The 12,930-nt window shown below is 49.2% G+C and overlaps 2 protein-coding genes across 10 annotated transcripts in view; one reads left to right on the plus strand and one right to left on the minus strand.

Moving 5' to 3' along the window:
• The window catches only part of BARX2 (BARX homeobox 2), a 79,334-nt gene extending 66,878 nt beyond the window's left edge, over positions 1-12,456 (plus strand). Inside the window, exons 3-4 of the mRNA XM_003130069.7 lie at positions 4,061-4,145; positions 11,496-12,456. Coding sequence (XP_003130117.4) covers positions 4,061-4,145; positions 11,496-11,762 — 352 coding nt within the window. The 3' untranslated portion in view covers positions 11,763-12,456. The remainder of the gene's footprint in view (positions 1-4,060; positions 4,146-11,495) is intronic.
• The window catches only part of LOC100516455 (uncharacterized), a 136,574-nt gene that overhangs the window by 6,397 nt on the left and 117,247 nt on the right, over positions 1-12,930 (minus strand). Inside the window, exons 3-7 of one of the 9 annotated variants that reach the window (XR_014815581.1) lie at positions 7,723-7,814; positions 7,174-7,302; positions 5,723-6,873; positions 4,007-4,107; positions 3,028-3,931 (exon numbers count right to left, since the gene is read on the minus strand). The exons of 1 other annotated variant lie outside the window; for it this stretch is intronic. Coding sequence is in view for 2 of the 8 variants with exons in the window: in XM_084976630.1 (XP_084832756.1) it covers positions 3,826-3,910; positions 7,723-7,814 (177 nt within the window). In the remaining 6 variants the exon portion in view is untranslated. Of the gene's footprint in view, positions 1-3,027; positions 3,932-4,006; positions 4,108-5,359; positions 7,303-7,722; positions 7,815-12,930 lie in introns of those variants that run through there. 7 more of the 9 variants (XR_014815579.1, XR_014815582.1, XR_014815583.1 and 4 more) reach the window with 7 other exon arrangements.

The raw sequence follows: 12,930 nt of genomic DNA on the forward strand, positions 1-12,930 counted from the left end.
GGCTTTTCCAGGTAGCTCTTCTCTTCTCTTGCTCTCTGCCTTGTCCATATGAGGGTTTGACCCTACTCTTATTCAAGAGAAGGGAAGAAAGCTCAAACGCATCCCTTAAACTTTGGATTAGCTGGTTGACAAAAATTTAAGTGAGAGGAATATGCAAACCATTGACGAAAAGGGAATTTATTTACCAGTTCAGTTAGTTGAGTACCCATTAGCCGTGTGGCAGGGATTACAGGTCCACAAAGTAGCAGACAAGAGTAGAGGAGGTCACGGGCAAGGATGCGACTGCGGTAACTACATCACAGTGTAGGGGGGCCTGGGTGCTGGCATGGTCCTTCAGGCGGTAGCAGCACTGAGGTATTGCTGAGTGTGTTGGACTGAGCTAAGGAAACCTTCTTGGAGGAGGCAATATTTAAAGAAAGCCGCGTTCAAAACTCAGGAGGGAGAGGGCACTCCATGGAGGGATTGACACAAAAAAGACACAGACATGCTCACTGGGCCCTGTAGGTGGTCAGGTATCTCTGGCTTCAGGTATGGGGAGGCGGGTGGAGGGAGATGATGTTGCAGAGGTGGGAAGGACCCTGTGCATCTGGCCACAGAACATGGACTTTGTCATTTAGGTTGCCCATCAGTAGACATGAAGGGCTGGAAGCGATGTGGCCAGGTTTCCTTTTTTTTTTTTTTTGCCTTTTAGGGCCGCACCCAAAGCATACAGAGGTTGCCAGGCTAGGGGTCAAATCAGTAGGAGCTGCAGCTGTCAGCCTATGGCACAGCCACAGCAACGTAGGATCCAAGCTGCATCTACGAGCTGCACCACAGCTCATGCCAATGCCGGATCCTTAACCCACAGAGTGAGGCCAGGGATTGAACCTGCATCCTCACGGATGTTAGTGATTCACTCCTGCTGAGCCACAATGGGAACTCGCGATTTACATTTTAGAATCCTTACCTCGGGTACCATGAATGACTAGTGAGAGAGGGAAGAGATGGAGTAGGGAAAGTAGGTAGGAGAGGGTCCAGGGAGGGTCCCTGAAGCCCTCAGTGAACGTGGTGACAGTGGGACAGAGAGGAAAGAATAGACTGGAGAACACCTTTGAGGATGGAGCAGACAGAATTGACGTCGGTGTGAGGAAGAGAGAGGGGAGTTGAGAATTCTGTGGTTCCTGGATGGGCCACCAGGTAAGAGAGGGACAGCCATTAACCGAGGCTGGAAGGCTGAGGACAGAGTGGGTTTGGCAGAGAAAGTGCCTTCTGTTTTGGACATGGGCAGTTTGGGTCACCTTCAGGCAGATAGTGAAGATAGGTCTGGGAAGTGGGTATTAATCGATGGGATCTCTAGGTATCAGATGGCTATTCTGACGCCCCCCAGCAGGTTAACAGAGAGCCCTGTGTCGTTAGCACCCGGGTGGGGTAGACACCCCGATTTATGAAGCCGCATGCTCATGTAACATTTTGGGCTTATTTTAGGAGCCAGAGAATGTTCTTACAAAAATGGTAGTTCCAATGTTAGCTTCCGGATACCTGCCCAGGCACCTCTCAGGTGACCTACGCGGGCTTGATTCACTTGCCTGGGGAGGAGGACCATCCGGCTGGCATGGAAGCTGCCGCCTTCGCCACCCTCCCAGCTGTTCCACACCTCTGTACGTGACCGGGGCCATGAGCCTCTCTCCTCCCACAGCCTCCGCCCTCTTCCTCTTTGTTTGTTTCCCCTGTCTCCTAGGTGACCCCACTTAAGCGCGTGTGCAGGGAGGTGAGAATTTGTAACGGTGGCAGGTAATGAGAGAAAGCTGATGACAGGGAAGCGTGTTTCTGTAGCCAGAGTGAGTCAGGGGCGCGTTTTTCCCAAGTGAGCTCACCCCGTTTGCTAACACGCGGTGGCAGAGTTGTGAACTGAACCTTCCATTGACTGATGCACCTGATGGCCTCAGGTGAACCAGCGGGGAGGGCACAGGGGGAGCCGGGGGATACCTGTCTCCAGGGAGGCCTGGGAGACCAGAAGTCTGTGGGATGGGCCCCTGGGCTCTTGGTTCTTAATGACTAGCAGCCTGGGGAGCAGGGCTTCGTTAGTGGGGAGAGTAAGTGCTGTTGGCACTGGGAATTTATTAGCTTCAGTCTGTTAATCACTTTCAATAAAACCGCCAGCTTCCAGGAGCCCTTTTCCTGAGACAGCCAGATACGTGCGAATGCAGATTTAAGCCAGGTTCTCAAGGTCCTTGAAGGAAAGTGGGTTTTATTATTGGAGGTTAAAATTCGGCCCACTGGTCAAAGCAAGGGGGCTGGGCAGCTGCACCCGGAGCCAAGAGTTAAGCACCAGGAACCTTCACTCTTGTACCCACTGGTCTTCCTGATGGTGGGATATCGTTCACTACTCCCCAGTTGCGGAACATTGCAGCTGAGAGTCGCCATGGCCTAGGCTGGGGGCTCTGCAGGCTTCTATGAGATGCTGATGGACCTTATGTTCCCAATTGTGATCCTCGGAAATCACGGGGCTGCCCAGAGTGATGGTGACTGCTCAAGCTGTGTCCAGGGTGCTTATCCCAAGCTGCTGCATGGCAAGTCTCTGGCTGCTCCAGGAGCCAGGGGTGGGAGTGAGAGGTGGTCCTTCCTGATGGTGCTTGGGTGGACTTGGGGTTCTGTCAACACAGCTCAAGGCTTATACAACAGTCTCGGGGACTGAGGTGGGCAGCCTGGTTCCTTTTCTCTTTCCCAATTCATTTGCTCCACTTGGGTTGCATCCCTGAGTTCCCTCCACGAAAGCCTGGGCAAGTGCTACCCTTCGACAGATCCAGCTTGTACCAAAATACAGTGAGTGGAGCGAGCCCCTGAACAGGAGGACTTGAGTAGACCTGAACCCTGCTTCCATCTCTTACTCTTGGACCCCCTGCCAGGGCTCAGCACAGTTTTTCTGTGCAGGGCCAAGGTGTAGATATCTTAGGCTCTGTGGGCTATGTGGTCTCTGTCACAGCTACTCAGCTCTGAGGCTGTAGCATGAAAGCAGCCACAGACAGTATGTAAATGAATGAGCGTGTCTGTGTTCCAATAAAACTTTATTTATAAAAATAGGGTGTGGCCGGACTTGGCAGTGGTTGCTGGGAGATTCTAATCTCTCTGAGCCTCAGCGTGCTCATCTACTTTACCCCACAAAGGAATAGATGCAAAAGGAATAAACGAGATGGCATGTGTCTGGGGGGTTAGGGCCCAGCCTGGGACATCAGGAAACAGCTATGGTGTAGTCAGAATTATTTCTAAATACTTCACTCTTCCCGGGAATGGCTTTGACATTCAGGACTTTTCAGGAGGCTCCAGGGAAATGCAGAACCATGCTTAACAGGGGACTGGGAAGCAGGAGGGGCTACGTGTTTCTTTTGGGATCTGGCATTATAACAATTGAGGGCAGCAACAGTGGATGAGTCAGTCCGTCGAAAGGTATTTTTGTGAAAGGTATTTTTGAGCCCTTGTTCTGGATTTGGAATGCGATAGGCACTTTCGTGATTATAGAAGAAGCAGAGGACATCCTCCGCTCTTGCAGTTGAATTAGGGAGGCAGAAATAACTCATGTGAGGCAGTCAGAGACTGCTGGGAACTTGCAGCCACCTGGGCCATGGTGGACCCGTGTAGAGGAGGCAGCCCGGGGGATGGAGTTGGGTGGGAGGCTCACCCACAGGGAGGGAGGAGCTTGAGCTGGACCTGAGTGATGAGTGGGAGTCTGGTAAGGGGAATAATGGCTTGACCTTTCCTTCTCAGTCTGGATTTGGGGTCAGAGTCTTCCTGTTGTACAGGATCAGAGTGGAGTTCGTCGGTCAGGAAAGAGGACTTTGCAGTGAAGGCTCAGAAATCCTTTTTGTGTCCAAAGTGGACAGTCCTTGGGCCTGGGCATCTCTTCCTTAGCTTCCCAGAGTTTCCTCCATAGGATCTGTGAAAGGAAAGCAAAGCTCTTTGGGGAGGAATTGGTTGAATGGGGAGGTCCCCGTGTTGGGAGCAGGGCCTGGACTAATTAACAGGACCCCACCTCTACTGCTCTTTCCCTTCCTCCTCATCCTTCTTCTGCTCTCGTGCCTTCCAGGTTGGACTTGGCCCAGTCTCTGGGACTCACTCAACTGCAGGTGAAGACTTGGTATCAGAACCGCAGGATGAAATGGAAGAAAATGGTAAGAAAGAGAGTAAGACTTAGCACGGGCCTGTCATCACAGGAAATACTCATAGTACGGGGCTAGGGTGGTAGGAAGGCAGGAAGGACCATTTGATGTTTTGAACCCCAGAGATTGGAAGGCCTTGTAAGATGCTGGCAACAGGGGCGGCTGTTGGAACCAAAGGCGAAGCCATTCCTCCTGGCCTGATCAGGAGGATGTCCTGACCAGAAAGATATTCTTTTTCAGAGTTTCATTAGAAATAAAAGAAAAAGCTCCCAAGCTTCTCAGTTGCTGATTTAACCCCACTTGCTAGCCTTTGCAAAGAACTTCCTTCCCTCTCCCACGAACAGCTAAGAATAGAAGTCAGTTCTCTGTTTATAGGACATATACGGCACATCTGTTCTTGTAGTTGTGGGTCCTCTAGTGCAGGGATTCTCGAACTTTAGGGGCATCAGAGGAGCCTGGGTGGCAGGTAAGAATGCAGAACTCGAAGCCCTTCCCAGGATTCTGACTCTCTGTCATGAGGCGGGGCGTGTTGAGTAGCACCCAGGTTCCTCTGATGCAGGTGGTATTGTGACTCTGCTTTCCCTGATGCTCTTCTAGTGCCTGGCTGATGAGTCATTCCATATTTGGTTTTTATTTTATTTTATTTTTTAATGTTTTGCTTTTTAGGGCCGAACCTGCAGCACACGGAGGTTCCCAGGCTAGGGACTGAATCAGAGCTGCAGCTGCTGGCCTACACCACAGCTGCAGCCATGCAGAATCCAGACTGAGTCTGTGACTTACACCACAGCTCACAGCAACACCAGATCCTTAACCCACTGAGCAAGGCCAGGGATCAAACCCACGACCTCATGGTTCCTAGTTGGATTCATTTCCACTGAGCCACGATGGAAACTCCCATATTTGTTTTTTTGTTTGTTTGTTTGTTTTGTTTTTGGTCTTTTTGCCATTTCTTGGGCTGCTCCTGTGGCATATGGAGGTTCCCAGGCTAGGGGTCCATTCGGAGCCGTAGCCGCTGGCCTATGCCAAAGCCACAGCAACACCGAGCCATGTCTGCAACCTACACCACAGCTCACGGCAACGCTGGATCCTTAACCCACTGAGTGAGGCCAGGGATTGAACCCGCAACCTCATGGTTCCTAGTCAGATTCGTTAACCACTGAGCCACGATGGGAACTCCCCCATATTTGGTTTTTAAATGAACTTATTAGAATAAAAATGTTTTTTACCTTTCAGGAAAAAAAAAGTTAATAGGTAGTAAGTACTAGGTTTTGAGACATTTTCTCCATTCTGTGTTTGTGTTCAATATTTTTCTGAAAACTTGAGTTCTTGCTCTTACCTGCTAACAATGCAAAGAATAAATAAGTAAATTGCAAATGAATATTAATGGAGAAATGAGAAGAAAGCCACGGGGGCGTCATTCATTATATCCCCACGGGGAAAAAAAAATTCCTGAGCAAATTGCCAATTTTTCTCTCCAAGATGGAAGGATTTTTAGGTGGAGATGGCCTGGCCTATGAGTGCTCCCCCAGTGAGGCCGAGATGCCAGGTACAGGTACAGACACACGGACGGTGCATGCATTAGCAGGTACCATTCAGTGTCTCTGATGAACCATGCCTCGTCCTAGGCACTCTAGGAAGTCAGGGAGCAAAATATAACCCTGTCTTCATGGAATTCATGATCGAGCTGAAGCATCATAGTCCAGGAAGCAGCTGGGGAGCACATTATAATGAAGCACTGTTGTCTCTTTATAGATTTAGAGCCTATAAGAGTTGAGAGGAGAGGTACTGGGGGAAGTTGAAGGATACATAAGATTCAATTAAGTACGTCGTCACCCTCAAACTTCCAGAATGCTAAGACACCCGTAAAACCCTTCCGGGGGACTGATCTCTAAGGGAACCAAGATTTGGGAGCTAGAAACACTGCGCCGTGTTCCCAGGCGTGCCCCTCCCTGGTGGTTTTGGGCAAGTCTCTTCACTGCTTTCTGTGCAAGCTGCACCACCCACCCTTGTCCTCGTCCATCATCGGCGTCAAAAACCATGTCTCCCGAGTGGCAGAGGCATTGTTTCACTTGCTTATCAGCGATCTCTCATGAGTCAGATGATGAAGAACTGACAGCTGCCAGCTGCGCCAGCACCGCCCGGTGCCTGTGGGGCACCGCGTGTGCCTCTGCCTCTGACGTCACCTGTTTTCCACCCACCCTGTGCTCCTGGCACAGCCGTGGCTGGGTATTGGTGGCTATCGATGGCGTACAAAAACCAAGTGGAAGTAACGTCACAGATTTGACCTCGAGAGCATGCCACAGGCCTGCCGGATTCAGGCCCCTTTGGGAAGCCAGCATCCTCTTCATTTCATCCAGTGAACTGACCTTCTCCAGACGTCACTCCTTCCATTAAAAAATAAAACTCAAAAGAAGGTACTCAGTCAAGTGGGGGGAGGCAGACCTGTAAACCAGTAACTATACAGAACAATCAGGGTGACGGTGAAAGGGTTTACAAGACTCAGAGTCAGTGTAGAGAAGGGAGGGCTTCCTGGAAGAGGTGTGGATGAACAGATACCAGGTGAAGGTGGGAGGGGTGTCGCAGGCAGAGGGAAAGGACAGAAGCACATGGGGCCCAGAAAGGCCCTCGGAAGACTGGAGCGGGTCACGTGCAACTCCCCCAGAACAGCCAGGCATTGTTGGGATCCCCATTGCTTCATAGTTTTCCCTGGTAAACTCTTCCAAGGCTATCTCTTCAGGGACTAGGGAGGAGAAGAAAAAGATAATTGGGTAATAAAGATGTCTCAAGGCTAGTAACCTCAGTAGAACTGGAAAAAGATTAGCACTTGCTTCTCAGAGTCATTCTCGAGGCTGCCAAAGACAGCCCTAGCAAAACCAAGATAGCATCTCTTGACTAGTTTTTACCCGTCTGCATTTGAAACCTAGAGCGGGCTAGTAAATGTGACCTTGCTCACTTGATGGCACACCCACCCTCCACTGCACTTCTGCTTGGCTTAGGTTTAAGGGTCCGCAGACAGGGCTTCACAGCTCGCCAGATGTACCTCATCATTTGTGGTCCTTTCCAGCTCCAAAGTGTATGGTTCTGTTCCACGAGGGGTCCAGATGGGCAGCCCCTTCCTCCCCAAGAGTCTCCAGCTAGTCAGCAGTTCCTGAAGCAGTTCAGTTGTTACCTGTGTGATTGTGGGCAGGTGACTTAAACTTGGTGGGCCCATTTCCTGGTCAGTAATGCCTGGTGTACCGGTCATAGGGATGTGGATGTGCTGAGCTCCCAGGAGGACTCAGGACAGCGCCTGCCCCATAGGGTACCACCAAGAAATGTTAGCTGCTGGTCATCTTCTTATTATTATGTTAAAATTATTTACCTGTCCACAGAATTCATGACTCTAGAAAATCTTAACTTTTGGAGGCCAGGAGATATGGAGGTTATCCCGCAAATGAATTCTCTGGGTTCCCGGGACGCTGGTTAAGACAGTCCTGGGCCTTTGTGTGTCCTTCTTGTCCCCCCCGCCAGTCTTCCCCAGTCAAGTGCCTTAGCATCTGGGCTCGAGTGGAGTGGAGCCTCCCATCTTCAGGTGGAAAAATCTACTCACCGGTGTGCTGGGGAGAAATTCATGCTAGACAGTGCAGACTTCTCAGCTTTGTGGAAAAATCCCAGTTCCATGGCTCTCACTGTTCCATAGAGCTGCCGATGAAGAGGGAAAAAAGGAGGCAAAATAGCACTGAGTTAATGAGCCCAGGGCCTGGGATCTGCGGGGTGATTGAGTAGATGCAGATAAATACTGGAGTCAGAAATAACAGGCCCATGTTACGTATCCCTCCCACTTAGTACACAGATAAAATACTGGTGAGAGTGTTAGATTCACATGGTTGGGGTTGTGTGTTCGGATCTCAGCATGCTCTCTCCCGAGATGACAAACCACGTTGGCCAGCTCAGCTTCCTGCCTGGACAATGAGGAAGGGAGAGGTTCTTCTCTGAGCTGATGTCCGCCGTTTGATGCCTCAGCCTATCCTGACACCGTCAGCAGGAGGGCCCTGGAGTTTCTAGTTTTAGAGTCAAAGGAGGGCTGCCAGCGGGCCGGGCTCATAAAAGCAGATGCTGTGCTCGGTGTTTTTCCGAGAGGTATGTGGCCTCATGGGAAGTCGGATGTCTGGCCTCTTTGGACCAAGGGGACTAAATTGGCCCTGGGGGTTCCTGGGGAGGAGGGGTCCTGGGAGAAGGGCCATGGGGTCCATGGGAATGTGTCGCTCCTGGTGTGGGGGGTGGTTGTGAGATGATGGCACGTCTCAGGTGCGCTGGGAGGCAGGGGGCCAGAGGTCGAGTGCGGAAAGCAGCCAAGTGGGTCGTTATCTCCTCATTATTGCTTGCGCTGGAATGTTTTATTCCATTTAGAAAATGGTCTGATTGTTTTGATTTTTTTTTTTTTTCCCCATGCTGTAGGAAAACAGCCAGGTGGGGTCTATCCAAGCTGTGTGGGTGGTGTTCTCTAATTGCTGGGCTGGACTTTCTTTTGCCAATTAGGTGGCTTCCTTAGACCTGCCCTTTTAGAACCTGATTACTACATGGGGCAACTCAATTTTGTATAACCTCTTTCATACCGAGTGGAGCTGCTTTCAACATGTCAGTTCCACCTTGGCACATTTGGGTGCTTTCAAAGCCCGTGCTCAAACCGAAATCAAAATCAGATACTGACTTATATGAAGAGGAGTACAGGGACATCTTCTCCCCAGAGGTGGATTCTGTCAGCATCTCTGCCTTGTTAGAGGTCCCCTTCACATCTGTGTGTCAGCTGTTTGGGTTTAAAGCACAGTGGGTGGACAGATCCCCAGCTTGGAGGAGGCTTATGGTTTTCCTCACACCATACACAAACGTTAATGCAAAAGGAATCCTAAGTCTAACTATAAATATCAAAACTAGAGAGAACACTTAGAAGAAGATACTTATTCTTGGAGTAAATGTTTATGACCTTGAGTTAGGCAAAATTAGATATGACACAAAAGCACAAGCAACAACAAGAACAAAAAATTGGACTTCATCAAAATTTCAAGATTTTGAGGAGTTCCCATTGTGGCACAGCAGAAATGAACCTGACTGGTATCCATGAGGATGCAGGTTCAACTCCTGGCCCCGCTCATTGTCATGAACTATGGTGTAGGTCACAGACACATGGCTCAGATCCCACGTTGCCGTGGCTGTGGTGTCAAGCTGGCAGCTATATATCAGATTCGACCCCTAGTCTAGGAACTTCCATACACTGCATGTGCGGCCCTGAGAGGCAAATAAAAAAATTTGTGCTGGGAAGGACATCATCAAGAAAGTGCAAAGGCAACACACAGAATGAGAGAACATATTTGTAAATCTTACATGGGATAAAGGCCTTTTATTCAAAGTACACAGATAACTTATAACTCAATCATAAAAAAGACAACCACATTTTCCAATGGGCCCAGGATTTGAATAGACATATACCCAAGGAAGATGAGGCAACTGGCCTAAGCACATGAAAAAATGTTCAACGTCATTCGTTGTCGGGGATGTAAAAATCAAAACCATGATGAGATACCACTTCACAGCCACTGAGGTGGCTAGATCAAAGAGACATCATTGCAAGTGCTAGCGAGGAACCGGGGAACTGGGACCCTCACATACTGCGGATTGGAATGCAACATGATGCAGCTGCTTTGGAAAACAGTCTGGAAATGCCTCAGAATTTTAAACAGAATTTTAAATTCCACTTCTGGTCCTATACCCAAAAGGAATGAAAGCAGGGATTCAAACAGATAGCTGTACACCCATGTTCACAGGAACAGTATTCACCGTAGCCAAAAGGTAGAGGCAACCCACATGGCCATCAACTGATGAATGGGTAAGCGGATTGTGGTATAGCCATACAATGGATACTATTTGGCCATTAAAAGGAATGAAATACGGACATATGCTACAACATGGATGAACCTTGGAAACCTAAGTGAAAAGAAGATAGTCAAAAAGGATGACATATGGTATGACCCAGTCATATGAAATATCCAGGACAGACAAATCTGTAAAAACAGAAAGCAGATTCATGGGTGCCTAGGGTTGAGGGGGAGCAGGGGAGAAATGGGGGGTGCCTGCTAATAGGTATGGGGTTTCTTTTGGGGGGTGATGAAAATGTTCTAAAATTGGATTCTGATGAGAGCTGCACAGTTCTGGGACTGCACTGGAAAATCACTAAATTGTGCCCTGTAAATGAATGAAATGTGTGGTGTGCAAATAACATCTCAATAAAGCTGTTCAGAAAAAGAATTTACGGTTGTTGAGTTACTACGTTCATCCTTACAGTTCAGTACCTGGAGGTCCTTTGCTGCTCTTAGAAGAAGAGCCGTAATCAGTAAATATTTAGTGACTGCATAGAAAGTTTGTGGCTCAGTGGAAATGAATCCAACTAGTATCCATGAGGATGTGGGTTTGATCCCTGGCTTTGCTCAGTGGGTTAAGGATTGGGCATTGCTGTGAGCTGTGGTGTAGGCCAGCAGCTGCAGCTCCAATTTAACCCCTAGCCTGGGAACTCCCACATGCCTCAGGTGTGGCCCTAAAAAGCAAAAAAAAAAAAAAAAAAAAAAAAAAAAAAGAAAGAAAGAAAACAAGTAAGCTGGAAGTTAGATGCTTGCGGCACAAAGCAAGAAACAGATGTAGGATTTACATTTGAGGAGCTTTCATTCAAAGGCAGAAGCTAAGATTATCAAATTACCGTAGGTGTGTAAGTAAGTGGCAAAAATATATCCCACTCCTAATTACCTGTGCTAATCCAGGTCTTCCTGAAGCCCTTCTCGTGAGCTGCCCAGAAAATCAGCAGCTGCACCAGCCAGGGTTCAGAGCCAATGGAGGAAGACATGTCTGTTTTACCCCAAAGTAAACATATAAGTACTTTAAAATTTATCCCTGCCTACCTCATGGGATTCTTATGTAAGTCACAAATTGGGATAATAAATGTGCGAGTCGTTTGAAATCAGTGAAAGCCATTGGGTTGCTATTATTTTGCTTACTGTATATCTCCTTTCAATCCTGTGGAAAGATATGCTGGGGATGGTTAGTTCATTCAATGACAGTTGCTGAATGCCTGCCATGTGAAGGGCTGGGTGGGAGGGACAGGTAGCTAAGCAGGCAGTGACAGTGGTTTATGAAAAGTGCTCTGCTGGGTTGCTCACAGGGCACATGAACTTAGACTTGGGAGGTCAGGGAAGGCTCCCAGGAGACACACTGTCTTAGCTGAGATATCCAAGTTACACATGGCTGGCAAGCAATGGTTTAGGGAGGCCGCGGGGGTAGGAAAGTGGAGGGAAGGAGTTATGTCTTAGATGTGATGACTGTTCTTCTCTCATGCAGGTTCTTAAAGGTGGACAGGAAGCCCCCACAAAACCCAAAGGTCGTCCCAAGAAGAACTCCATCCCCACGTCAGAAGAGATTGAGGCTGAAGAGAAGCTGAACAGCCAGGCCCAGAGCCAGGAGGGCCAGGAGCCCTCCCAGGCCCAGGAGGGGCTCTGTGACACACAGGAGCCAAAAGCACGCGGTGTCGCCGTAGAGGGGGACCGGTCCCCAGGCCAGCCCCAGGCATTGCCAGTAGCCTCTTCAGAACCCCCGCCATCAAGCTAAAAGAAAACTCTCTGGGGGGGGAGGGGGAGACTGGGAAGAAGGGAAGGAGAGATGGCAGGGAGAACCGGGAGAGGAAAGCTTCCGGAGCCGGCGACCCGGGGAGAAGACCACTGCCAGCTCCCCGCTCCCATCCACAGGTCTCACTGAGCATCTGAGGAAGTCTTGCTCACCTCTGCCTGCTCTTCCTGAAAGGCTGCTTTAGCCACAGATACCCTTGACTAAGGGACACAGTGCCTTGGAACTGCCAGCCCCAGCTGGGTGGTGCCACGGGGCTGTCCCAGGTCCCAGCACCTGGCGCTGGGAGAATGTCCCGCTCCCCCGCCAGCTTCTGAGCAGCCAGTCATCAAAGCAGAGAGAGATGGAGGAGAGGGCGGCAGCCCAGGCGCCTTGCTGACTCAGCACTTACTTCTGTAGTTTTAAGAGAGAATTTAATGTTTGTGGTTGTTTTTTTTGGGGGGAGGGGTTGGTGAGGGCGGGCCAATAAGAGTTGGGGGAAGGGAGTTCTGAGTTAATAGAATAAAGTTTGTTTGTTTGAAGACACGAGTGCCTTTGTACCCATTATAAGAGGGCCAGGCGATCCCACGACTGATGAACCCTGTTTTCCCTGCTTCATTACGTTGCCATCCCTAAAGATGGCTGATGCAGATGTGTTAAAATGACTTTTATTTTTTAATTAAAAATAAATCTTTCAAAAGGGCTGGGTGTATTGTTTCTTCTTGAATATGGCCTATGGAAAGAGAAACCCAGAGGTGGCCTGGCTCCCTGGGCTTTAATTTCCCCAGATAGAACACTGAAGATTGGGCCAGGCCACCGGTGTCCAAATGCAGAGCAAATGGAACCGGGCTCTGTGTTCCCCCCCACCCCCCACCCCCAGCCACCTCCTGCTCAGGTGGCTCTGTTGTGGCCACTTTACATGGTGAGCTTCCAGCTTTAAAAAGTGTTTTGCTTTCTCGAAGAGATAATAAATTCATAGGTTTCAAAAGCCAAAGCTATGTAAAAAGTCTTGCTTCCCTCCCCTCCATTCTCCAACCAATAAAAGGAACCAGTTTTATTGGTTCGTGTGTATTTTTCTGTATTAAGTAGCTACTTGGATGCAATTTTTTTTTTTTTTTTTTTTGTCTTTTCAGGGCCGTACCTGCAGCATATGGAGCTTCCCAGGCCAGGGGTC

Source organism: Sus scrofa, chromosome 9 (genome assembly GCF_054392235.1).
Source record: "Sus scrofa isolate SSC_HxYL_T2T_F1_AM1 chromosome 9, Sscrofa_HxYL_maternal_Yorkshire_Landrace_v2.0, whole genome shotgun sequence".
In the NCBI taxonomy this organism is placed as follows: Eukaryota; Metazoa; Chordata; class Mammalia; order Artiodactyla; family Suidae; genus Sus; species Sus scrofa.